The sequence below is a fragment of the Octodon degus genome, unplaced genomic scaffold, assembly GCF_000260255.1.
Source record: "Octodon degus isolate 3935 unplaced genomic scaffold, OctDeg1.0 scaffold00148, whole genome shotgun sequence".
NCBI classification, from domain to species: domain Eukaryota; kingdom Metazoa; phylum Chordata; class Mammalia; order Rodentia; family Octodontidae; genus Octodon; species Octodon degus.
In genome coordinates this window covers 4825030-4852853 of record NW_004524724.1, presented here as the reverse complement: position 1 = coordinate 4852853, position 27824 = coordinate 4825030, and the positions used below count along the sequence as shown (strand labels likewise).

The 27824-nt window shown below is 43.8% G+C and overlaps 1 protein-coding gene across 3 annotated transcripts; it reads right to left on the bottom strand.

The window, feature by feature from the left end:
* Positions 1 to 818: 818 nt before the first annotated feature.
* Positions 819 to 27824, bottom strand: Azin1 (antizyme inhibitor 1). 3 transcript variants are annotated; one of them, NM_001291536.1, is made up of 12 exons: positions 27456 to 27824; positions 23628 to 23764; positions 12357 to 12561; positions 9812 to 9985; positions 9155 to 9327; positions 7851 to 7985; positions 5808 to 5889; positions 5494 to 5568; positions 4623 to 4785; positions 2562 to 2677; positions 1594 to 1808; positions 819 to 1484 (listed from the first exon to the last, which is right to left on the bottom strand). In NM_001291536.1, the coding sequence occupies exons 3-12, from the start codon at positions 12456 to 12458 to the stop codon at positions 1373 to 1375; spliced, it is 1347 nt and encodes a 448-aa protein (NP_001278465.1). In that variant the 5' UTR covers positions 12459 to 12561; positions 23628 to 23764; positions 27456 to 27824; the 3' UTR covers positions 819 to 1372. The 3 variants fall into 3 exon arrangements, with proteins under 3 accessions (NP_001278465.1, XP_023558065.1, XP_023558066.1); XM_023702297.1 differs by having other exon boundaries at positions 821 to 1484; positions 2562 to 2674; positions 27456 to 27803; XM_023702298.1 differs by lacking the exon at positions 9812 to 9985 and having other exon boundaries at positions 821 to 1484; positions 27456 to 27803.

Here is a 27824-nt window from a genome sequence, read left to right as displayed (position 1 = left end):
TCTGCTGGGTTAGTGATATTAACCTTTTTCCTGCAACACCAGAAAATTTACTATGAAAAGAATTAAAATCATCCACCTAAACAAATGGGAAATAGCAAGAAACTTATGGAATATTCAAATCATTAGCAATAAAAAATCCTAAATTTGAAAATCACTGCAGGGGCCGGGGAGATGGCTCAGTAGGATAAGCGCTTGACTGGCAAACGCAGGATCTGAGTTCAATCCCCGGTTCCGCAAAAAAAAAAAAAAAAAAAGAGAGAGAGAAAATCACTGCAGTTAACAAATTGAAGTATACATTAACCCACCCTCCTGTCCCCAGTCTAAATTTAAATATTTCATGCAAAAAAGGAAAATCAGCTTTCTGGATACAGATGTAGCCCTTCTTTGAGTTTTAGTGCTCTGCAGTTCTTGCAATTTTACTTCCTTCTCCACCAAGTTTATTCATAAGTATTTAATAGAAATCTCCCGTGTCAGCCAAAAGATTTGTGATTCCAAGATTTACTAAGGTACTCTATGCACTCTACCTATACAGAAACACCTACTAATTGTTACAGTCGGTTTATGCAGGAGTAACATTTTTTGGTGTTAAAATTGTTAAACATCATGCTTACTGCACATCAACTCTCCATAATGAATCTGAACTTCACAATGATTTACTACACACTTTAAATTACTAATTAAATAACTGAAAAAACGTACAGAACCAAACTGAATTAAACCATAAAGAAAAATAACCCTCAAAACAGATAATATACACATCTATTTCAAAACTATCTTTGCTAGCTAGTCCCTTCCCCAAAACTTTAGCCTGTGAACAGTAAAATCTACACAAAATTTTATTGCAATCATACAAGGGTTACATTAGGTCAAATACAACAAATACTATGATGCAATTTTACATTAAACTACAGTTCAAAGCACAAATTTACACACTCTAAATACACTAAACGTATCTAATGAAGCCACACTGGTCTCCCACCGACATGTGCTCTACCTGGGTGGAAGATCTAACTTTACAAGACTTTTGGACACGAATCCTCAGTATAAAAACTGTGTACTTGTATGTAAACGGTTGAATGGGGGAACCCAGGTCGTGGGCTTCCATCTCCACTAAGTCATCCATTTTGTTGCATATTTTATTTTCAAAGCTTAAAGGGTAGGACAAACTGTTAGGTTTAATCTGGACACGTTATCTAAATCTCCCGTTACCCCAATGAATTCTAGATGAAAGTTGATTTTGTCTGGTCCCACATAGCCTATTAACTTTTGTCTCTGCGAGAATGACCAGAGTGAGACTGGGTTGTTTTCCACCCTGGAATGTAGACCAGACAAGCACAACCCACAACCTCAGACCGCAGGGCATGGGGCCTGTCTAAGCCTCGGTGGGAAAGCCATCTTCCTGGCTCAGCTGAAGGCAAGAAGGCACGAAGAAGTAGTTCTTCATCATGGTGTCCAAGGTGACGCCTGAATCCTGCATCTCATACCTGAGGGAGAGAAGCGGCGTGTCAGGAGGTGAGCCAAGTGGGGACAGGCTGTGATCACACAGGCGTCAGCGCATCAAAGCCCATCTACTCTAGAAACACCCCACCTTACCAGTCGCTGAACGACATCATGTAGTACACAGCTGGCCTCGGCACATCCTTAAACACAGATGCCTCCTGCAAAGAGTCTGCTCCCATGTTAGTGAAGATCAGCCAGTCACCCACGTTCAGTTCTGGAAGAAGACAGCGTTCCACAATCCGATCAAGCTCGTCACAGGATGGACCCCACAGGCTGCTTGGAAACAGAGGCTCATCCTTCTTCAATTTCTGAAGAGAAAGTTTCAAGAAATTACCCTTTACTTATGCTCATCCAGGGAGAGGGTGTGGCAGAAAGTGCTATTTCAGCTCAGCACCAGGCACTCCACAACGGTGGGTGGCAGCAGACGATGTAGCCACAGATGCGAATCCTCAAAAAAAGGGCTGTATTCATCCTACAGTATTTCTCAAGAACCAGAGTATTGCTTTAAAACAACAGCTAGAGGGCTGGTGAGATGGCTCAGTGGTCTAAAGCACCTACTTAGAACAAGTTTAGCAAAGCACAGGGACCGTGGTTCAATCCCCCAGCACCACATGCCAGCCAGCACTGCCCCTGGTGGGCTGAGCTGCCCCCCCCATAAATAAGTAAAAATTTAAAAAATAAATAAATAAAAAATAAAACAACAGCTAGGGGCTGGGCATGGTGGAGCATGCCTATAATCCCAGCACTCAGCAGGCGGAGACAAGAAGACCACAAGTTCAATGCCAGCATGGGTAATTTAGGGAGACCTTGTTGAAAAAGTGAAATAAAAATAAAACTTACGGAGGGGTCTGGCAATATAGCAGATTACAAAGGCCCTGGGTTTAGTCCCCATACTGCAGGGCAGAAAAATAACAGCTAATCCCCCCATTTCTGTTTGGAGGCAGAGGTGGCAAGGGGGTAGGGACTGAATCCAGTGCCTTACGCTGAGCTGTACCCTTCCCATACAACTAGGTTTCTCACCAACAAAACAATCTGTGGTACTGCTTTGTAATAAAACTTGCCTTGTGAACCTCTGGGATGGAAGTCAAGTCCTCAGACAGTTTACTTGCAAAAGAACCATAAACACCATCATTCATATAATACACAAAGGCTGGTTCATCACTCCTGGTTTTTTCTACTGAAATAAACAGGAAAGAGGAAGGTACATTTATAGCAAAATGCCTAATCGATCATACATATAAAAGCTACATTATCAAGCACGGTGTCATGGTGTCTCGTTGTCCCCCAAAGCCTCATGCAGTCACGGGGCAGACTTCTAGAGTTTGTGATTAACTCATGATCCACTGGGATTACTGGTGAGTGCTGCTGGGATTATGGGTGTGAGTGCTACTCCCAGCCTGGGGCGGATGCCCTGAATGCAACTCAAGGGAGACAGACTTGCTCCCTGTAGAGATTTGTTGCTGCTGTTACTCCTCCTTTTTGCTCTCTGCTCTTTGCCGCCGCCATGAAAGGTTGCTCTCTGCCATGTGCCGCTCTGCCTTGGAGCCAGCTGAGTGTGAACTGAAACCTCCAGTGACTGTGAGCTACATAACCTTTCCTTCATATTTTGGGTGTCGGTTATTTGTCCCAGCAACAAGAGAACTGAAACAGATGCTAGTCTCTATAAAACTAGTATTCTCATTTCTCAAAACCTTTAAATTAACTTTTAAAAGAACTATGTATTGACATACCTTAAAATAAAACTTGGCTTAAAAAACTGAATACATGCTTCACACAGAGAGCCGCCAGTAAGCACAAACGCCCAGGACAGTAGGACAGAGGCAGGGAAAGGAGAGCAGGCTTGGCGAATCTCAACGCACCAACAACTGATGGCTGGGACAGTGAGACAAAGGCAGTACTAGACCTTTCCTGTTACTATGCTTGCAATTCAGTTGTGACCAAAACCATGCAATGAATTTTGCAAATTATGGAAATAAAGAAGTTTGTGGGCCGGGAGATGGCTCAGTACAATAAGCGCTTCCTTGACAAGTGCAAGGGCCTAAGTTCAATCCCCGGTTCCACAAAAAAAGAAAAAAAGAAAGAAACTCATGAATCGGAGTACCACCGTATGTTATTTATGACCTACTGCACATCCATGGGTCTCAACTAATCCAAGTAAGTAACATATATAAATACATATGCACAAAAGAAAAGTTACCTAGATAAACGCCACTAGTGCAGCCTGAATAATGGAACTGGCAACTGACAGATGCTGACCTTTATGAGTGAAAGGCTGAGGATTACACGACACAATCACAAAGCCCCTACTACTTCAACAATGCAGGCACGAGCTGGACACCACCTTAACTAAGCAAAACACCAGTCCTGGCAATGGGGCAGCATATGCTTCCTAGTCCTAAGATCTTGGAGATTTGTCTAAAACCTAAACAGGACACTTAAGACAAGGGCCCCTCTCCAGAAATGTTCAAGGAAAGAAAAGACAAAAGGGAGCAGGTGTGGAATTCCAACACTCACAAGGCTGAGGCAGGAGGATGGTGAGTTTGAGACCAGCCTGGGCTACAAAGTGAGCTCAAGGCCAGCCTGAACAGCACAGCGAGACCCTGTCTCAAAGACAAAAAAAGAAATGGCAACTGCAGAGTGGGGTCCTAGATTACACTCTAGCGAGGGGAAACTATCATGTTCCCATGGACTACAGGGATCTGTCCACGTGAAAACAAGTCACATTTGCAGAAAATCACAACAGTGGCACCAGGTGTTAAGCAGACCTTCATACACTTTCAGGGGGCTGACCTGGAGTTGGATGGGGAGGGCTCTTTAGTGGCGCTCAGGTTAAGAGTACCACATAGGTGCTCCCATGGACCCAACCGAGGTAGAGGAATCAAACAGTGACAGCAACAAGGGATGAGAATGAGCTTTGCAATCCATCCAAGCCACAAGTCGAGGTACCAGTACCCAGGAGTGTCTGAAGTGCTGCAGCCTTATAGAACAGGATGCGGGTGACCTTTTGAATTGTTCCCTAGCTGCCAGCGGTGGGAGATCACCTGTAATCCTATAACCACCTATGCATCTCCAAACTAACCTGAATCATCTGTTAAGAAAATCAAATAAACTTTGCAACTTACCTCCGGAGGAGAATTTCTCATTTTCAACAACTTTCTTTGCAATGATATTAACTACAAGGGTAAATGCAGAAGACACATAGTAGCTTCCAGGTTCTGAAATGATCTTGGTGCCAGAGCCTTCAGGAAAGTAGACATCCAACAGAGGGCTGATAACACGATTGACCTGTGCAATTTAAATTCTAAAGGTTACAGTTTCAATATTAAGCTACAGAATTCACAATATTAAACAGCCTGATGTTACTGTTTCCTAAGGAAATATGGCAGCTTCAGTTATAAACCACAAAGTACAGCTGTTCAGCAGGTGATCCTCAAATAACCAAGCAGACTTTGAAACTCAAGCTTATTTCATAACTATCAGCATGACATTTATTTAAAAGAAAAGCAGAACCCTCACAGTGTACTTGCTGGCAGCAGTTTCTAGAAAGTACAGAACAGAATGAGGATAGGTAGGGTGGGCCAAAGCACATCTGGCCACCTGGGCCTCATTTTGGGAGTCTGTCCGGGACACGGGCGTCCCTGAACACTTCTGGTGGGCTGGGGTATGGCTTAGGGTAGAACACTTGCATATCGTTCCGAAAGCTCTGGACTCAGAACTCAAAACCAAAGAAAAAGAAATCTGTGATTTTTTTTTGTTTTTTTTGTGGGGGGGAGAGGCGCAGCAAAGCATCATAAACTGCAAAAAGAGTTAGCTTGGTTGTCTCACTATGATTCAGCCCATCTTGGGTAACTTAAGAGACTGTTCTAGGGAAATTACAAATGGCCTGGGTGGGGCTATAACTCATCCCAGGAGCCTCAGATTCAATTTAATCATTCGTACCAGGGAGAAACATACAAAGAAAGACTATTCAGCTCAGTAGCCAAAAACACTTACTTCCTCCAGCTGAAAGGTAGCTCCTGTGAAGCCTCCACCGATGTCTAACATGCTCATCGTAAAACCAAATTCTCCCTACAGATGAAAAGATTTGAAATGCTTTTCCAAAATGTAATTCATTAATTCAATGCCCTCTTAGTCTTGCCTGTACTCGTGTAGGACATAAATTGCTACACAGCATAGCTATGTGGAGCCCTGAATCTTTATCAAAAACAAGGCAGTTGTCCTCAGGTGTAACGACAGTTACTTCACACAGGCAGGGAAAAGTCTTGAACACATCCCTGGCTTAAAATATCAAAATTTAAGGAACTTACAGCCATATCAAACACACACCGAGCATCGGAGAGCGCATGCACATATACTTGAGGTTCTTTGCAAGCACTTGAAACGTGGAATCTAAAAGAAAGAGAAACACATTTAAAGCTGTAGTAAATTTTCAAGGCACTTCCTGTAGTTTCTTTCCATGATCACATACCATCCTGATCCACAAGTGCTACAGCAACTTCACCTAATTTTGCTAGTAGGGTAACTTCTAATTACTCAAGATACAACATACAACCCCAGTTTTTTTACAGCAGCAAAGTTCAAATGGTATAAGGCCACAGACACAACCTACTGCACTGATCAGGCATCAGTTATACTTCGGGTCATGACATGACACACCTGCATGTATGTATGAGGAACACACAGCAACTGATGGGATCGCAGCACCTTCCTTTTCAACACTCAGTGTCATCTAACCGAATGTAAGTTTCTATTGTGAAATAAATATAGGAGCACTCATTCAGGTAGGCTGTACTCATTAGTTATTACTTCTTAGTGACACTAAAGACTTAGAAAAGAATGCTGAAGTTTAACTGTAGTTTTGCTGTACCCTGATTTGACAGTGATTATACAGACATGAAAATTCACAGAAATGTATGCATCCCAACAGTCAGAAGACTACTATCTGTGTGTACAGGCAAACATGCAAGATACACAAATTATACATCTTTGTGAAAACACCCGAGGCTTAGTGTTACTGCGTCAGATTGTCCTGAGACTATGATCAAATCGTTAATGTATTCCTGCCGGGGCAGTAATTTGTTGGTAGGTGGCTTGAATTAATGCACTTGTTCCTGCCAGCCTAAACCACCTGTGGTCTGTAGGACTGTCCCATCAGACAGCTGGTACTTTCTCAGGGTTCTTGGCTTATGAAGATGCAAAGACAGGTGCTGATTTAACAGACCAGATGCCATCCTATTATAGTTCTTTAGGAAAACACTAAAATGGTATTTAAAGCTGGGCACAGCTGTGATCCCAGCATTGGGAAGGCTGAGGCAGGACTGCTTTGGTTCAAGGCCAGCCCAGGGCACATTGTTTGGGTTTTTTTGATACTGGAGATTCAACTCAAGACTTTGTGCTTGCCAGGAAGGCAATTAAGCCACTGAGCTATACAGATAGTAGTCTATAGTAGCATCTGAGACTACACAGATAGTAGTCTTCTCCCCAGCCCCCGGGCTACAAAGTTGAGACCATAGTTGAGACCCTGTCTTAAAAAAAAAAAATCAAATCAAATTATTACTGATAAACTATGAATATAATTTTCTTAAACTAATAAACCAAAAATTTTGATTATTTTAATAATTTTAACTGGTATAAATAGGGTTAATGTTTGTTTGGGCAGTAATTACTCAAATTTAAGCAGTTAACTAGATCTGATCCTTTTTTTTTTTTTTTTTTTGGTATTTTAGGGGAGGGTCTACAGGGTGTTCAGGGTCTCACTACTACATGGGATTTGTAGTGATCCACCTGTGTTCAGCCTCCCAAGAGCTGGGATTACAGGCGTGCACCACCACAGCAGGCCCAGGGATTGAACCCCCAGCCTCTGCACCTGCACACAAGTGCTTTAATCCACTGAACTATTTGGCTGGTCCTTGATCTGATCCATTTATAAGCTCTTGAATAAAATGATACCAAGTTTCCACAAATAAGAACTAGCAAGGTAACATCAAGTGAAATGCCCATGAGCAATTAAAAGGAAAAATCAGATGAGAAGCAGATATAAAGTGCTATGTACAACCTAGAAGCTGAATGCCATTTTATTTAATTCATTTGAATTCTAGTATGTACAGAACTCTGCACTGGAGGATCCTGGTGGTGGTGGGTTGGTCTTATGATTTACATTACTCTATACTGATTACTTTGCCTGTGTATTGGGGGCAGCATAAAGGAGAACATTTTTTTTTCCCTTAAACTTAAAACCTACACTTAATAAGTGAAAGACACTGAATCTTAGATTTCATACAAATGAAGTTTTTATTAAATTAATAACCAGAAAGATTATCACCTTAAAAAGTTTGAAAAGGAATACTCACTTAACTCCAATTATTTGGACATCAAGTTCCTTAGCACATTCCAAGAGATGCCTACAGTTCTTCAGCGTGGAGCCAAACTTCATGCTACCCTCCTCACCTCCACTATCATCTTCTGTTGCAAGATGTAGTAAGACCCTAAGAGAAGGGGAAGATGATTGGGGCAGAGTTGGTTTACATCATCATCAGCACATGTGAAGCCTGAAGGTTGTAGGAAGTATGTTGATTATGTTGCCAGTGCTCCCAAATCCAGCGGTGGATGAATCAAGTGAACCTAAAGAAAAACAATCCTGTACAGAGAAAAAACTAGCAATTAGGGCCTAAGGCAAGAAGCTTACAAGGACGGGATTTTGGAAAATGCAGCAAGTTAAGACTGCTGTAGCACCAAGAGTAAGTTGGGCTCTGTAATGAAAGACGACATTACTTTCAAATGAAGTCCATTGGTCCATAAATCCACCTAGAAAGACTAAATTCAATAGCAATGTCATCAATGTCTTTCAATAAAAATATGAGGGCTGTAAATATTAAAGTAGGTTGCTAACCCTTAATTACATTTTGGAAGCTTCTGCAGTTAACCTCTTACATTTGAGGAGATTTCTAACTGGTACAGAACAGATGTTTTTAATTATTGTATGTGTCCACATCTTTCTGGTATTTCCTCTAAACCAGGACAACCAAGACTGACCTACAAAACCCTAATGCTTGTCTGTGCATTTCCTGAAGGGGTCCTGATGAACAAGTAGCGCTGAGGCAAAGCTGAGAGAAAGAAACAGAAGCTTAGTGTGAATGGGCTCTGGAGAAGGCACCAATGAGCTTACAACCTCGCCAGGAAAGACCTCATGCCTCATGGTAGAGCGCATCTTCTGAACATTAAGCAGGTCCAATTTCTTTCTTTTTTTTTTTTTTTTAAGGACAGTCATTCCCTAAAACTTCCTCTTTTGTTCAAAAGTTTTTCAAGGTAATTTATGTTGTCACAACACCTTAACATTGAAGTCAGTTTAAAAAAAAAATATATAGATATTTCTGAGACCTTAACTCATTACACTGCTGTGGCACTAACCATCGTACCACATTCTCTCCCCTGAGCTACAGATCATGTAAGATCATTTCTCAAGTCCACACCAAGGGGTATAGTAGCAGGTGTCAAACATGCCACTGGCATTTTAAATGCAGAAACTCTCAACACATCAAGGTGTAATTATGACATAACACTGCTCTCCTACCAAAAGCCCTTCTTCCTAGGCTAAGGACAAATGACATCCCCTCAGCAGTAAGACATGTTCAATTGCTTAAATTTTAATACTTACTTGGCATTTGAGTGATTACGAGCAATTTTCTTCAATTCAATTTCATTGTCACATGTCATGATATTCACTCCAATTTTTGCTGCATATTTTATTTGGGAAACTTGCTTGCAAGGACTTATGTAAATAATATTTTCTGGAGATACACCCAATTCTTGCACTAAAGACATCTCATTCTGTGAAGACATTTTGAATAGTCACTGGCAAAATTTTCAACTCCTTTTCAGCTGATCATACCCCGTACATGCGCGCGCGTGCACACACGTACACACACACACACACACACGCTCTCTCACACACTTTTTAAAGCACTAGAGATTGAAGCCAAGGCCGCCTGTGTCTTACACAGGTGGCTCTACCATGGACTACACATTCCTTAGCTTATGTTATTTTTCGCTTGGACTAAGGTCAAGCATCAGTTCAGTTCGTAATGCTCTGTTTAAACATATGCTATAGTGCTAGCATAATGATTAAGAACAAGTATGTTTTTGTTAATAAAGCTTTCCAAAGGGTCATCACACTCAAACTTCCCTTTTATTAGTATACCTAAAACATCAGCGCATGTCCTATAGCTGCCTACATTTACACTACTCCACCCAAAAGCCCAACCTCCTCTCACACTGCCTTACATGGCTGCCAAGCCAGGGTGAACAGCCTCACCTTGCTGGAGCAGGCAAAGCCTGTGCCCAGAGCTGCCAGGACCTCCAGCACGGCCGGGGTGGAGTTGCACCTCACCGTGTAGAATGGCTTGATCTGAGCCACCACACTCTGCCACTGGCTGTGTCTCTTCACAATCTTCCCGAGATCCCCCACAAAAAACGCACTCTTCCCTGTCTATTTTGTTATGAAAGAGAACAAAGAATAAGAGATAGCATCCCAAGAAGGAAAGACATTGTCCTTCTACACAAGAGGACTTTAAAAGCTTAAGAGTAACCGTGCTATATTTGGCACTGTAAAGAGATCTGTATGCTTTTCAGCTATCTTTACAAACTTGATATTCTGCTGTGCTGCACTGGCATGTAAAATTTTTTGAGGTTTTAAAAAAAATCTATCAATTACACTGACCTTCCTATTTTGGAATCAGATCGTCTCAAGTTTATCTTATTGAACCCAGGGGTATTGTCTGAGACAGCCCCTTGGCAGTCCTCACCCTGCCCAGAAACGTGGGGCTGACCGACAGGCAGGGGCTGTTTCGTTCTACCACTCACAACAGACCTCCTTTGGCAGCTCAGGGTAGAATTTAGCAATACAGCAGAAAGAGCTCTTAAAAAGATTTGCATTTTTATAAATTCTTAAGAGCATCGCTATAGTCCTGGCTACTTGGGAGGATGAGATAGGAGGATTACTCGAGCTTGGGCTGGGTGATCTGAGACTGCATCTCAAAAAACAAAACCCAGTGTCCCATAAGCCCCATTCAGGAAACGTTTTCCTCAAAAGACAATAAAACCGACTTTTAAACTGGGTATAGTGGCACACACCCATAGTCTTAGCACTTGGGAGAGGAGCCAGAAGAAATCATGAGTTCATTCCAGCCTAGACTGTGGGGAATGATCTTGCCTCAAAAAACAAACCCCGACACACACTTGACAAATGAACCTGGGGCTTTTGCATTGAGCGCCTTATCTCTAGCCCCTTTCTTTTTGTATGTTTCTATTTTGAGGTAGGATTTCAACTGAGTCACTAAGTTGCCTAGGCTGAGTTTAAATTTGCAATCCTTCTGCCTCAGCCTCCCATAGTGCTCGTATTATAGGCCTGTACCACCACATCCAACTTCACTTTCCCTTCTTGGGCAAAATGTGAAATGAAAAATCATAGTAAGTAATGGAAAATTAATTTGACTAATGGGAAACTTTGACATAATAAACGTGCAACAAAATTAAAACAGATGAAAGCAGCACAAAATGGAAAAGGCAAATGGTGAGGCCACCATTCCTGTGTGTAAAGGCAGGCCCAGAACAGGATGGAGACCCCACCGGTCATCACTGCCAAGCGTGGGCACTTAGGATGGGGACAAAAGCACGTGGGTGCAGACCTCTAGGAAGAAAATCCTAGGAAAGGGGAAAAGTTAAGTGGATAAAGGAAGGCCATCAAATGTGCCTGGGAGCACTCCACTGTGGAGAACTCCCTGAAGAAAGCTTCACAGCAGTCTGCATAATAGCACAAGCTATGCTAGCCACTGCTGCAAGAGGTCTGCTGGCAGGGGCTGAGAGAAGTCAAGGGCTGCGTACGGCCATCACACCCTGAACGCGCTCAATCTCGTCTGACCTCAGAAGCTAAGCAGGGTCAGGCCTGGTGAGTACTTGGCTGGGAGAAGTCACAGGGTTCTGCTGGGGTGGGAGGAGACAAGCGCATCCACAGACTGGTGAAGAGAAGGCACTACTGGTAATCGCATTGTTACTGAGCACTGAAGTAACATGAGAGCAATTCTTCAAACTTGGGGAATACAGAATATTGTTAGCTCCCTCCCATAAACAAATAAATCCCCACTAGTAAGTCAGTAAATGAAAATAATTCTACCATCTAAAATGCAGATGGGGGCTGGGGATATAGCTTAGCAGCACTAAGCACCTGCCTGGCAAAAGCAAGGTCCTGAATTCAATCCTTGGTACTGCAAAAGAAAAAAGAAAAAAAAAAAAAAGCAGGTGACTTCAAGAAACTGTGAGTAGAATTTTGTAGGCATGGACTTCGGGCAGGAGAGTGTGGACATCCAGCATGCACTCTACAAACATAAGCAAGACTGTGGCAAAGAGCCAGGTGCTAAGAGGCCTGGCTGAGAAAGGGGATTTTATACAGCATTATTATTATTATTAATTTATTAATTAATTAATTTATTTATTTATGGCGGAACCAGGGATTGAACTCAGGCCCTTGTAATTGCCAGGCAAGCACTTATCCTACTGAGCCATCTCCCCGGCCCCAAAGCATTATTATTATTATTTTTTTTCCCCAGAACCGGGGATTGAACTCAGGTCCTTGCACTTGCCAGGGAAGCGCTTATTCCACTGAGCCATCTCCCCGGCCCCCCAAAGCATTATTTTTTAGCGCAGGCTAAAAATAAACTGTACTATTCAAAAGGAATGGGTGGGGGTGGGGCAGTATGTTCAATCAGTCTGGAAAAGTCAATCTAGGCACTCCTGTCAGATTAACATCTCCAGGATTAACAAAGCGCTAACATCCTTAGCAATGAGGGGGTTGGCACACTTACCAGGGTATGTTCATTAACATAGTTATCAATAACATTTCCAAGGTTTGTTCCTTCATCCAACAGGCCAACGGAGTAGTTTGCATCGTCAATGAATCCTTTCATCTCAGCCGTATTCCACAAAGCCGAAAGTCATAAACCAGGAAAAACAAGTGATGGGCCACCAAGCCTAGGTCTGTCTGTCTGGGTCCTTAGAATATGCAACAAACTGCCAAAACAGAAGTCACATCACAATCCGCGTTATTCAACAGTTCTGCCTGCTGACAGCTGTCAATGAAACTGCTCAGTACGGAACATGTCATCACTTAACAACACCTGAGGAACCTTAGATTAGTACTAAAAAACCTTTGCTACTCATTGAAGACCAGCTCAGTGCAGCTTACTGAAATGCAACCACGTGTGCCATGCAACACAGCAGTGGCAGGGAGCTGCAGGCCTGTAGTCCTGGAAATACAACTGCAGCGTGAAATGAAAGAAAAAGACCCATGACTGGGGGTAGGTGGCTTTACCGACAATCTGTAGCTAAAGTGATGCTAATTACAGCAAGAGAGCCAACGCGGGTCTCTTAGGTGATCTGACTTGGTGAAATTACTGCAACAGGCTCTGAAGGTGGGGTTCCTAAACTTTTTTGTACCAGGGATCAAACTCGAGACCTTGAGCTTCCCAGGCTTCTAAAACTTCTTTCTTAGGTTTTGTGTGTGCAGTGTATGCGTATGTGCGCGCGCAGGTCTCACCATGCAGCTTGGACTCCTAGCGATCCTCCTGTTTCCAGCCTTCCTAGTGTTGGGATTACAGGCATGGGCCACCACGCCCGGACTCCATCGCCAGATCATCGGGACTGTGGGACAGGGCTAGCATGACATGCAGTGCCAGGTACTGAACTCTGGCCCCTGTGATTGCCTAAGTACACGCTTAGTCCGCTGAGCTATCTTGCCAGCCCTTACACTTTTTTTTTAGCCCTTACTCTTAATGAGAGTTACTTATTTCCTCAAAAGGTTTCTGTAAAAACACCTGCTTAAAAAAATCTTGGCCTAAAGTAGCCAAAACTGAGTTGCCAACTGTGAGAAGTGCAAGAAAATGGCACTGTAATTGGAAACCCAGAAATAAGCCAGGTGACTGTCCACCCTGAACTAGTTTCTGTCATCTCTGGTCCTTAGGGAGGCACTTCAGGCTAAATCCCCCCACCCATCCATCACACCTCCCTGTCCCCCAGATCAGCTGCTCTCCTTTGGAACTCCCATCCTGAATTAATAGCTTAGCTTTGCTGACTTTCACTGGCTCTTAGGTTATCTAGAAAATGATTTCTTGTAATGTAAACAAGATACAACAAGTCCCCTTGGCAGACTACTACTCACCCTCTAGATCTGAGTCCTGGCTGCCTGTTAACACGCCCAGGCAACTTGCGCTGAACCTGCTGAGCCCTTCCTTTCTTCTCCTGTGGCCCCTCCCCATCTCCCCTAGGCACCCTGCTAGAGTGTAATCCCTGTAATAGCCCTCCTGGAGGAACATTCCCTCCTTTTCAGGGGTCCCCAAACCAAACTTTGACTTCCAAAAAGTTCTTAATTTTTAAGACACTAATAGCTTTATTTCCAAGGAGTTAACTCTATATACTCGGTTCAACTCATCAAATTTCTTTCATCCTATGGTAGAAACTAAATAAAGTTGAGGCTATTTTTATTTTACTAGAGAAGTTAATTTTGGTTTGTCTGCATGAGACCTTATACTTTCAGTAAATCAAATCATAGCCTAGGCATAACCTAAAGGACGTTATGCTAGGACTGATGTAAATTTGTGTACAGGAAGCAGACAGTTCAAACTAAGGGTACATAATTATTAAAGCAATGTAACACCAGCTAGACCATCAATTTTAGGGAGTTACTGTATTCAACTAGGCATGAGAAGACTAGGAAAAAAAAAGGTCACTTAGGGTCCAGGGAGATGGCTCAGTGGAATAAGCGCTTCCCTGGCAAGCGGAAGGGCCTGAGTTCAATCCCCAGTTCCACCAAAAAAGGCCACTTATATAAGAATAAGGCGTGACCTTCCTATTAAACCTATTTATTTGAGACAGGCTCTAGTTATGCAGTTCAGGATGGGCTTGAACTCACTATGTAACTCAGGCTGGCCTCCAACTCATTCATGGTGACCCTTCTGCCTCATCTACCCAAGTGGTGGCATTAGAGCTGTGTGCTCTACACCCAGCTTCTATTAAATGTTTTACTTATATTTTGTACTGGGAATCGAACTCAAGACCTTGCATTTGCCAGACAGGCACTTATGTCACTGAGCTCTCTCCCCAGCTCTCCTATTAAGTTTGTTTGTTATTTATTGGCAGAACCGGGGATTGAACTCAGGCCCTTGGTGCTTGCCAGGGAAGTGCTTATTCTACTGAGCCATCTCCCTGGCCCCTCCTATTAAATGGCCAGCTTTCATTTATTCTATTCACTGGAACAAAAATATTTAATCAGTACCTTTAACTTAAATAAAATCCACCTAAAATGCAAAAACAAATGTATCCAATAATGCATTCTACACAAATGTTTTACTTGGTGGGTTACTGTATCACCACAGAGAATGCAGCCTTGTACAAAAAGCCTAGCTTTTCAAGTCAGGACAAACTAACTTCAAGCTCAGCTTCCTTTATCTCAGGAAGGGAAATTTTACTGTAACACTCAGAAGCTCCAGGCCCACTGGTCAACTCCTAAGTGCTCTGTTGTCCAGTCTTTGGGGCTTTTCTATAGCAATATGATCACAGGAATGTTTTTTCCAAATATTTTCAAGCTGCATGCTGGTGATCAAACTATGAAATAAAATGTAAAACTTGCTTGCCAAATGCCCCATTCCTATACGTTACAGAATTCCTAGCTTGGAAATTCAACAATGTAATCAACTAACCATTTTCAGACATCGACACCAGGACTGCTGATAAAAACACCCTGTCATGGATACTTATGGCCTTTACTTTTGCACTGTTTTTCTCTACTTCTCTTTCCTTTTTTTTTTTTTTTGGTGTTGTGAACTCATGCTGATGTTCATGCATGCTGAGCAACACTCTTAAGCCTCTCATCTTCCATCTTTTTAAAACTTTATCAGGGAGATATGAACAGCATGGGAGACTGACCTGCATTTTCATCTCTTTTATTTTTAGGCAGGGGCTCAGTAAGTTGGCTGGGCTTCGTCTTTTCCATTGTCCTGCCTCAGATTCCCAGAATGCCTGTGCCTATCTAACCTCTTCCCTACACATTAGTCTGATTGTCAGGTAAAACTTGGAAATTTTCTGTTTCTGCACCCCTCTTAGTAAACAACATGCAATAATGTGCACCCACTCTTGACAAGAATCTGAAGCTGTTACAAGTACTACCCACAAAGGCAGTGCTCACAAAAACAAAACAAAAAGAAACAAACAAAAAAGGGGCCGGGGAGATGGCTCAGTGGAATAAGCACTTTCCTGACAAGCACAAGGGCCTGAGTTCAATCCCCGGTTCTGCCAAAACCCCCCCCCCAAAAAAAAACAAAACAAAAAACAAAGGCAGTGCTCATATACCTTTGGCAGTACATTTCTAGTATCATCCCGGCAACCAGAGATTGACTTTCCATGACTATAAATCAAACTTCTGTAAATATGAAATAATTTTAAACATTAATGGGAGGCCAAACCAAAAGTCAGCAAACAATGCTACTATCAATATGAATAGAAGTATATTAACAAAAAGTATAAACAATGCCCAGGCTCTGAAAGTTGTATTTGTGGAACAGCTATTCATCTTTGAAAAGCAACTGTCATTTCAGAAGTAAATGTAGCTTGTTAACCAAAGCATGGCTGGCTGACAAGAACTGCTGGAAAAATGCAATAAACTGTGTGTTATATTATATGGGCAGGATCCGACATACGAATAAAGTACATCTGAGGCCACTAAAAGATATAAAATGAAAAAAAAAGATATAAAATGTGTGGGGCCGGGGAGATGGCTCAGTAAAATAAGCCCTTGCCTGGTAAGCACAAGGGCCTGAATTCAATCCCCGGTGCAAAGAAGATATAAAATGTGTAACATTATCCATTACCTTAAATACACCAAGAACTACAACGAAATACTCAACTAAAGCCAGTATTAGCTAGGTGTGATGGCATATGTAGGAGTCCGACATAGGAACTTCCAGGACAGCTTGATTAGTGAGTTCAAAAGCAGCCTGAATGACATAGTGAGACCCTGCAGTAAAAAAAAAAAAAGCAGTACAGGGTAAAGCACTGATGGGCTTGATCCAATGGGGCTTACTTTCACCTTGGAGATTCTCATCAATGGACAAACCCAACTCAATACTGGAGATCAGGCCAGGACCTTGTGTGGGATGATCATGCCCTCCACCAAGCGACAGCCCCAGGCAGATCCAGGGGGTCTTAACCCTGAGAGGACCTGGCAATGAAATCCTGTGTGCTGGAAAACAAGGTCCATGCTTCATTCTTTTTGAGACAAAGAGGGTCTCACTATGTTGCCCAGGATAGCCCTGAAGTCATGGTGATCCTCTTGCCTCAGCCTCCTCAGTGCTGGGATCACAGGTGTACCACCATTACTTTTCTTGGTTTAGAATTTAGAAGTGGGACATGATTTACTGATTTAACACAGGGCAGGGAGGTCCCCTCCACAGAGCAGGTGTGACTGCGTCTAACCAGTGGACCCCTATCATTCAGCAGTCTTATTCCCCATGCACCCTGTGGCAGTGTTTGGCAGTGCACTGCTTTTCAGGCTAGCATGAGAGGAAGAGAGGAAGAGAGGAAGAGAGGAAGAGAGGAAGAGAGGAAGGCGTAGGGCTTACACCACAGTACGGAGGAGCACTGCTAAGCTGTAAGGGGCACACGGTCCCCAAGCCTTCCAAATATCCTTCGGTTGCTTTTGACCTTATCCTAAAGACAGCATGCAGGGAAGGACCGTGCTTTACGGGCAGCACCCTAGCTCACTGGCTGTCAAATATACTGTTCATGTGAATCCAGGCCAGGAACTCTATTCTAACAGCTCTTGGCCAGGAGGGCCTCAGAGGGTCTTTGCAGTAAGAGCAAGATAGAATTAAAAAAAACCAAACCACCACCCAACACCAAGTTCATACAGTGTCACACCAAGGAGTTTTATCCTAGCATGCTGGAAACCACAGAACTCACCAGGGAAGGAAGGAATGAGGTACAGCTGCTTGCTTCTTACTAACAGTCATAAGATCACTGGCTGGTGCTGCTCTAGGCACAGCCACAACTATTTAGAGCAGCACTGCCCAGTACAGCTCCGCAGCAAGTGACATGTTTTCTTCCTGCTATTAGCTCCCAATGTATCAAGTATTAGCCTCATATTAACAAGGAGGTCATATTTTTAGGGGAATTTTTTTTTCCCAAATAGTGCCAGGAATCCAATCCAAGGCTTCGCACAGCTAAGCAAACACTCCACCTGAGCTACATCCCCAGCCTTAAATTTCATTTAGGCCTCATTTATTAAAATTTAAGGGGCTGGTGAGATGGCTCAGTGGTCTAAAGCACCTACTTGGAACAAGCTTGCCAAAGCACAGGGACCGCGGTTCAATCCCCAGCACCACATGCCAGCCAGCCCCGCCCCCTGGTGGGCTGAGCTGCCCCCCACAATAAATAAATAAATAAATAAATAATAAAAAAATAAAAAAAATTTCAGCAGCTACCTGTCTAGCAGTTCGTACTGAACACAGCAGTGCTAAACCATGCTGTTTTCATTTATTTTCAAACTTCTAGAGATCAAGTCCACATGTCAAAAATTTTTTATTTTTCAACCACACACGAAATTTTATTTTTTTTTAAACCTTTATTTATTTATTTATTTATTTAGTGTGTGTGTGTGTGTGTGTGTGTGTGGCCAGCTCAGCCCACCAGGGGGTGGGGTTGGCTGGCATGTGGTGCTGGGGGATTGAACCGCGGTCCCTGTGCTTTGCCAAGCTTGTTCCAAGTAGGTGCTTTAGACCACTGAGCCATCTCTCCAGCCCCGACACACCAAATTTTAAATATAGACCACTACCATCCTCCAAATGACTCTGCTCATGGTTAGGAAGTTTGATTGACCAGCAAAGCTAGACAGTAAATGAACAAAGGTCACAGAACTCCACCCAGGTGATAAGATCTGAACGAGGACTTCAGATAGTCACTGACATAAAGGCAAGAAGTTTAGAGAAACAAGTCTGCTGCATTTGACTCCTGCTGCAAGCACATCAGGTCCAGGTGTCTCCAACTTCCTAGATGCTGAGGTAGTGGGCAGGCTGACCCTGCCCTAACCCTTATGCCTCAGCACATGGCACCCACGCCCGGGGGTGGTGGTGGTGGTGATGTGCTAGTGAAGAGGATTCACTTGGTGCCTGACCCACTGCATGGTGACCCCAGGACAGAGCTGAAGGACAGACACCTGTGTCTCCTGAGCCTTTCCCTGAATGCCCCTCCAGTCTGGCCAGCTGCAGCCTGCTACAAATTTCTGTAAGCCTTGCCAGACACACGCCCCAAATTTGGGGGTGGCTGGTGGGTGAGCAGAGTAGGAAATGTGAGAGGGCTTGGTGCAGACAGGGCTGAGGCCCGTGCTGGCAGTTACTACTAACTCTCAGCTCAAGCACCCTGTGCAATAAACACACGAGCCCTTGCAGCCCCCTTTGTCACTGAGCTATGATGCTCACCATCTTTGTGGTCCTCCTAGAAAAGATTCTACACTTTACCAAGCCAAAAAAGCCCAAACCAAACCAAAACAAAACAAAAAAAACCATGCCTGTGAATCTTGTTCATCTCTTAACATGCTGTTTATTTATTTGCATCATGCCTGTACAGAATATTTCTCTGTCTTATAGCTGAAAAGACAACATTTAATGCACATCAGGGAAATATATGCCCCTTAAAATCTGTGCTTTTCAGTGATAGTTTATCCATCCTTTTATGAGAACCAAGCACCATTAATAAATGTTCTGTTGAATTTGCTTGCAAAACCAAGCTTTTCCTTTGTCCATATAAGAGTCCTCAAGCACTTTTTTGAAACAGGGTCTGATTATGTAGTGCAGGCTGGCCTTGAACTCACTTATGTAGCCCAGGCTGCCCTCAAGCTGACAGTGATCTTCCTGCCACAGCCTCCCAAGAGCTGGGGTTACAGGTGTGTGCCACTTTGCTCTACTGACACTGTGCAGCTGGCAGTGATGGATGAAAACCAAGGGCAGATCTCATTAGACATATGCAAATAAGAACAATTAGAAGACATGAATATTCAAAATGCTGATGTCCTAATTCAAGTAAAAGCATTCCTTAGAGACAAAATAAAGGCCCTAAAAAGTAAAATGCTCCTTTACAGGCCTATATGAGCTCAGAATTAATAGGACAACTATATTAAATTTGTGAAGTAAAATTAGGGAGTATATTTAAATAATTCACTGAATCCCTTTTGTGGCTGGCTCACCCTGCCCTAGGGGCAGGGCTAGCGCAGCCAGCGACTGAACCGTGGTCCATATGATTGCCAAAACTTGCCTAAGAGGTGCTTTAGACCACTGAACTATCTCTCTGGCCCCTGAATCCCTTTTCTATACTCAACAACTATTAAGGGGTATGTTTATAGTGAATTAAATGAATTCATAACCAGACCCACTGGTAAAGGCAAATAGCAGATTGGCTAATAAAAGTTTGTCTAAACTGAAAGTTTAAATACGTTCAATTAGGCTAATGTATTAATTAGACTTGCTGTCAGAGTTGAATTATATCAAAAACTGGCCCACTGGAAAAATCTTGCTGCAGCATAAAGTCCTAGGAAACTTTTAAAAGGGCCTTCAAAAACACTTCTACAATCAGGGGCCCACCGCATTCATCTCAAATATTGCTGCTAAAATATGTCAAGACATGGGCTGGGGAGATAACTCAGTGGTCTAAGCACCTGCCTGGCAAGCACAAGGACCCAAATTTGATCCTTGGTACCATATGCCATGTGGGCCCGGGAACTCTGGGCATGCTGTGCTGGCTCCCAAAACCAGCATGGTGGCACATACTGCAATCCCAGCACTGGGGAGGCTGAGACAAGAAGATCACTGAGTTTAAGCTGTACAGTGAAACCCTGTACCTAACAGTAAAAAATAACTTTTCCTTCTTAAAAAAAAAAAAAGATTCATTCAGTGTTAGGGAACGAAGGTGTAGTTCAGACAGCGTATACTAAGGTCATGTTCAATCCCCAGAAAAAAGGTATTGTCACAACATTCACATATTGATTGTATCATACATGTATTTTAAAAACTAGTTTTGGGGCCAAAGATACAGCTCATTGACATAAATGCCTGTCTGGCAAGCACAAGGTCCCGGGTTCAATTCCTGGTACCACAGAAAAACAAACAAACAACAAAACCTGGCTTTGAAGGCAGATGTGGTGGTACACGCCTGTAACTCCAGCACTGGGGAGGCTGAGGCAGCAGGACTGCTATGAGTCGGAGACTATCCTGGTATGCTGAGACCTTGCTCAAAAAACAAACCACACAAAAGTCTCCAAAACTATAGAGAAGCTATTTCCAGCATTTACAGGTACTTAATGGACAAGCCATCTCAGAATCCAGGACAGTTACTTGAGTTCAAGCTTACCACGAAGCCCACTGTGGGGTTCAGCCCACCTGCACTGTCTTGAACACCTAGCTATACGGTGTGCTCCACAGAGCTCTCAGCTACAGCTATGCCAGGCAGGCCACAGCCACAGAGCACTGCTTTAGACTCTGCCAAGGACACCAAACAGTGGTGGGGCACCTCAGAAAACCTCAGCGTCCCAACATCCACCAGCGCAAACTGTTGTGTCTAGACACTACATCTCTACGGGGTGGGGCTTCCGCTTACATTTCCATTAATTCTAGGGGAACCTAAGGCATCTCTCGGCAGGCCTGGCTCGTCAGGGTGCAGGGCTGCAGCGTAGGTGCATGCGCGTGGAGCAGTGCAGCAGCACGCTTATATGTACACATTATTTGATACTCGCCAAGGAATGAGTCAGCACTTCACCACCACTCTACTTCCAAATAACACCTGGAAATACTAACATTAAATGCAATCAGACAAAGTTTCAGTCAACACTAATTCAGGTCAAGTTGTTCCTCTCAAATTAGTATAGATCACACCAAAAAAAGCAAAGAATTTTATTGAAGAGCTTTAGGGCAGAATGGTATGAACAAGGGACAGTAGGCCTTAGCTTTACAGCAAGGCACCAAGTACTAGAGATGCTTAAAACATAATAAGCACTTGTCTCTAAAGCACCATTTGTCCTCATTCCTCCCAAATAAAAGAGGGCAATATGCAAATTCTACACCATTATTCCTTATCCTGAAGACTGCTTTTTCCTGTTCTGGTTTTGAAAGGTATCAGTCTGGTGATACCTAAAATGCCTCAGAGGTAACATCACTAGGAACATTAATTATACGGTTAAGATTTAGTTTCCAGTCAAAGAACTTAAACCTTGTACTTTAATATGGCCTTCCTTAAAAAGATGAAACTTGTTCTTGAATTTCCACCTTAGGATCCATTCCCCCTACCCTTGTGCCCCACGGCTGGCTTTGAACACATGGAGATCTTCCTGCATCAGCCTTGTGGGTTACCTCAACAAGCTCCATGTTAGACTCTCATCTTTTCTTTTCTTTATTTGGTATGGGTCTTGCTATGCAGTTCGGACACATAGTGATCCTCCTGTCTCAGCCTCCCCAGCACTGGGATTACAAGTGTGCTCCATTATACCTATTCCAGGCCAGCACAGCAAGTGGTACCAGGGATCGAACTTGGGACCTTGCACTTGCTAGGCAGGCGCTTATTAGACTGCTGAGCTATCTTTCCAGCCCTCTCATCTATTCTTGACTATGACTCAGTCAACCTCACTCCAAAGCACACTGTCAATCTCCAAGCCAACTTTGGATCACATGTCACATATATGGAATGAAGTAGAGAAGAGATCAACAAAAATCAAAAACTCAGTATGAGATGACAGCAATCCCATTTGTCTCCATCTGCATATAGGCTGCCTGGCCACAACACTGATTCATGCTGGGGGTGCGAGCTCTGTCTAGGTGGTCCTAGCACTAATCATCAAAAAACTCTGACACACAACTAAAGACAAAGCACTCATCAGACAGACCACCACACCTGCTCAGGACTGAGACAACTGTTCAAGTCCAACTTTATTTATGGCTATCTTTCAAATAAGCAATTTGCTCAAATCTACAGAGAAGGAAGGCCAAGCTGGGAAAGTTTCATAGGATTTTCAAGAAAAAAACTTTCTTGTTTTTAGCCTTAATAACCTGAGTTAACATCTAATATATTTAAAACATTTGCTTTAATATATCCTAATAAAAAAGAATACCGTTTGTTTTGGTTTTCTGAGATAAGAGTCTTGATTTGTACTCCAGACTAGCCTCAACTCATGGCAACCCTCCTACCTCAGCCTTCCAAGTGCTGGGATTATACAAACTATTTAATAAGATCAGACCAAAACACTAAATTGATAATTAGTTTTCCTGAAAATGGATACACTTCCAATTTTCTGGTCAACTATGAAACATCTAGATTCAAATATCAAAACCCAAATTGCAGTAACAAAAAGTCTACATATAATACACAACTGCACGGTCCAGTGGCTCAAATCTAAACAACTGCTGCTTATGGAATTCCATCTTGCATAGGGCCTTGATTCTGCACAAAACATCAAGTAGTCAAAAGCTACCTGGGAAACTGCTGGGAGGCAGAACAGGGGCACACAGTACCCTTAGGGCTGGGGTGCAGCTCAGCAAGACTATGAGCTTAGCCTGTGCAAGCCCTGGCTTCCACCTCCAGCACCAAAAGCAAGAATGACTTTTTCCAATCCAGTCTAGACAATCTGACCCACTAAACCAAATGGAAGAATAATGTGGTAGACTGTACCCTGCAAAAACCACTCTCCAACTTACATTAAAATCTGAGCTACAGGGCCCAGGGAGATAACTCAGTAGAATAAGCACTTGCCTGGCAAGTGCAAAGGCCTGAGTTCAAACATCGGTTTCCCCCCAACCCCTCAAAAAACTGAGCTAGTTCAATTTCCTAAAACTTCTGCAAAATATACTAAGCACATTCATACCTGTTACGTATTTGAGACAAATCGTAAGTGATCCAGTGACTGCTAAAAACGCATTTAATCTGATGTAACTTTAAAAGAACTTCAAGGTCAATGTGCTTTAAAAAAGCAAATGTAAATCTGAGTTCTGAAAAACATGAAGCAATCTAGCAGTGGCACTGACTTCAATTCCATTCAAGGAAATACTCACATGGACGAGTTAGGAGATGGAACCCCCTATCATCAGCTAGGCTCCCAGGGGGGCTCGGCGTTGAAGTCGAACTGCTCCCTATACAGCACTTCTCCTAGGCCCTCTGGGTAGTTGTACACTCGGTCAGAAAGATCGCCCTAGACAAGGAAATAAAGGTAGCAGATAGCTCCATGTTAGGAAAAAAGTTGAAGTCATGTTAGATAAAATTTTCCAAGCATGTTTCTTTTTTATGTAGTAAGCCCTTCTAAGCTGCTGCACCCATAATTCTCACTCTACGGTCACCACACCACTTGCTTTATCTACCTACGCATGAGTTTCTAACCTCATTTAATTTTTGCTCTTGCCTCCTAAAATCTGAATGGAAGTAGCCTAAAAGTTAAAATTTTAAGTCCATCAACCTCCAAAACGCTACTATATCAATGAAGCTTTAAATAGAGTTGTAGGTAATACCATCTGCAACACCCAAAGTACACTTTTCTCAAGTTCAGATCCTTCTTTGCTTTAAGAGAAAATTCCTACTACAACAGTAAAAGTTTTAAGATCTGTACGCTGTGTATCTGAAAATAACTACTGAAAAATCCTTACCATTACGCAGGTAGCCTCTTCCAGTTTATCTCCTGTTGCATAACCCATCTAGATCTACTGAATTCTACTGCCACCATAAGTAAATGAATGTCAAAGTGCTTAGCACACTACACCAAATGCTCCAAGTTTTAGAACTGGCCACCACTCCTAATTTGGCTGGATGGGTTTATCCCCTCTAGGCTAAAATGTTACACCTGTACTGCTATTTGTCATACAGTGGTTACATTGTTTTCACATAGTACAACTTGATCCTTATTTGCTACAAAAGGGAGGGTAAGAAGGAATCCAGAAATATGAAACCAGAGATGGAAAGAAAGGCCAGGAGCCTGAAGTGTGTGAGGAGCACTACAAGCACACCTAAAGCTTATCACACCTCCAGAGGGATCACATGTAGCAGGTAAAATGTCTAACCGTAGGTATATCTAGCAGGGGAAACTGACCACTCTTTTTTTCTTTTTGACACAGGGTCTCACTATGCAGTTCAGGTTGACCCTGAACTCCCAACAATCCTCCTCAGCCTCCAGAGTGCTGGGATTACAGGAGGGTATGCAACCACACCTGGCTATACTGGTCACTCTTTTTATTTGTTTTTGTTTTTTTATTTTTTGGTGCCTGGGATGGGAACTCAGGACCTTGTGCTGGTCAGGCAGGCAAGCATATGTCGCTGAGCTTCTCTCTGGCCCCAAATGGTCACAGTTACGGACCCTGACACCCTTCATGGATATCAAGGAAAGAGTCCACACCAACTTGTAGTCATGATTACAATTTTACATTAGACTCCAATTATGTACTACTCCATAAACATTCCAATTTTCCTGCACCTAGATTTTTTCTTTTCTGAGGTAGGGTCTTAATATATAGTTCAAGCTAGACAAACTCACTGTGTAGCCCAGCTCGAGCTTCATAGTGAGAGACCCTGTCTCAAAAAGACCAAAAACAAAAGCCAAAAAGCCTACTCATGCTGGAGATTTCATTTTCAATTACCCTAAGGAACAGGATAATTATCTGGGTGAGCCACTATTCCTCTTTACTATATTATCTATTTTGTCACTTAAGGAACCCAAGAGCAGCAATGTGAAACGCAATTTCATTCAACAAAATATTTCACTTTTTTTGGGTGGAACTGGGGATTGAACTCAGGCCCTTGCGCTTGCCAGAGAAGCGCTATGATCCACCTCCCCAGCCCTCTCAACAAAATATTTTAATGGATGTTAAAAAGAGTACATAGATGACATGGCTATTTGCATGGAAGACAGATGGAATGCTTATCTGGCTAGTTAAGGGAAAGCATGAAGAAGGCTGGGGATGTAGACATAGCTACAAGGTCTGGGACTCAACCCTAGCCATAGTCAGAAAACAGACAGACAAAAAATAAAAATGGAAACATGGCCAGGTGTGGTGGTACATTCCTGTAATACCAGCACTCAAGAGGCTGAGGCGCAAGTTCCATGCTAGCCTGGGGGCTACACATTGAGTCCAAAGCTAGCCTAAGCTATAGAGCCCCTATCTTAAAAAACCAAAACAAGAAAAGCAAAAGCAAAAGCAAGAGATGGCTGGAAAACTATCAGCAGAAAGACCAGGAGCCAAGACAACTAAATGCAGTGTAATACTTTGGACTGGATTCTGGGAACAAGAAATGACAAAGAAAAACTGCAACAGCCAGAGAACCTAGAGGTCAGTAATATAAAACTTAATTTCTGACTTTTGACAAATATATCCTGAGTTAAATGTTAGGAAGACTGGATGATTTTGGATGCGGGAACTGTTACATCTTTGCAACTTCTCTGAGAAATCGAACTATTCTAAAATAAAATCTGCTTTCAAAAAACTAAGCAAGGTATTTACACAATGTACTACTCAGCAATAAACAGGAACATTTGGGGGGATAAATGCAATATGAATATAAAACACATGTCAAACCAAAGACTTACACCAAATGATGTACACTAATTTCATTTATGTAAGAACGCTAGATTGGAAAAAACTAATCTTTAAAAAAAAAATCAGACTCATGGTTGCCTCTGTAGAAATTAGGACTGAAAGGGAACTTTTTGTAGCAACAGCACTATTCTATATAGCGATGGAGATTTGGATTATATATATTTTTGTCACGACACAACATTTGTGGATTTTATTTTTATGTGAATTTTACTCCATGAAAGTTACAAAACGGAACTGTACAAAGTCCTATTTAATATGTGCATACTAACGCTGGAGGAGTGAGGCCTTCTGGGGTATCCAACTTACAGTTACAACACAGAACAAAAAGAGAATGGATGACAAGGCAGATACAGCAATAGGTTAACTGGTATCCCCGTGAAGCTACTACTTTCACCTTTCTGTATTTTAAATATTTTACGATAAAAATCACGAAGACATTGATTACGTGATTTCATTCACAAGTATCTCGGCACCGATCTAACTCAAGGGTCACTGGTCTTCAAGAACCAGCAACTACACGCTGTCGCACGAGTAAGAAATGTGGGATCACGAGGGCCTCGCCAGGCAGCCATCAGCCATATTCTGCCAGGCTTGGTCCTGGCACGCAGGAAAGAAGAGCTCGGTTAAGAATGAGCCTTCCGACTTGCCCGAGCTGGGGGCTCAATGGCGGAAACAACGGGACACAGAACTGAACATCTGCAGCGGCGATGCCATCACAAAGCGGAGCACGACCTGCAGGGACATCGTGGGGGCCATGCGCTTAGGTCCCCGGCTCCCCAGGGCTCACGGCCGGCGTCTGATCAACCCTTCGCTCCTTCTCCCTCGGCCCCGGGCCCGCAGCGTAGGGAACACGCAGCCGCGGCGAGTAACCTCGGGCCAGGGAGGTGACCGGGTGAGCGAAGGCGACCTGGCCCAATCCGGAGCCCCGCAGGGCGGGGCGGTAGCCTGGGGCCTCCAAAATGGCCTGCGGGCCTTCCCGCTCGCCGCCGGACACCGGCTCCCCAGGCAGTGGGGCCGTGCCGTCTCCGCGCGCCCGCACCCCGCGCCGCTGTCAGCAGCGGTCTGCGCCTCCGCCCCGCTCCATTCAACGCCCTGCTCCGGAACCCTCGGGGCGGCGCCGGCGCGCCGGCCGGACCCGGGCCCCTCCCGGAAGTAGCAGTGCACCACGGGAGGGGCAGGGGGGGTTGCGGGAGCCCCCGGCCCCCACCCGCGCCTCCCGCCGCCCCCCACGCCGCGTCCGCCATATTCAGGGCCCCGCCGTGGGGACCCCCGCCGCCCGCGCCCCCCCGGCCCGGTACTCACGTGAGATAACGGCCCAAAGAGTCGGGTAAAGCGTCTTCTCTTTTTCGGCGGAATTTTTAAAGAGGGATGTGGTTACCTTGAGCAGAAATACCCAAGGCGGCCTGGGCCATAGGCTGCGGGGACGGCGTGGGGAAAGCGCGGCACCGACACCAGCTGAGCGGCAGTGGCGGCGGCGGCCGGAGAGAAATGGGGCGGCGCAGGTACGAAAGTGGGAGGCGCGGGCTGGAGAGGACTCGGCCTTGTCACACTGCAGAGGGGCAGCGCGAGAAGAGAAGAGAGGCAGAGCTGCGGCGACAGAAAAAGAAAACCAGGCAGCCTACGAACTAGCCAGAGTGTGGGAGGGCGGTGCCAGCGACGCCAGTCTTTATG

Excerpts from the sequence above, each read along its gene's own strand:
- Azin1 (NM_001291536.1), bottom strand. The coding sequence starts at position 12,458 with ATGAAAGGATTCATTGACGATGCAAACTACTCCGTTGGCCTGTTGGAT. Across the intron at positions 9,986-12,356 it reads ATGTTAATGAACATACCCTG|ACAGGGAAGAGTGCGTTTTT; the intron begins GTAAGTGTGCCA and ends ATAACAAAATAG. Across the intron at positions 1,809-2,561 it reads CCATCCCAGAGGTTCACAAG|AAATTGAAGAAGGATGAGCC; the intron begins GCAAGTTTTATT and ends CTTTCTCTTCAG.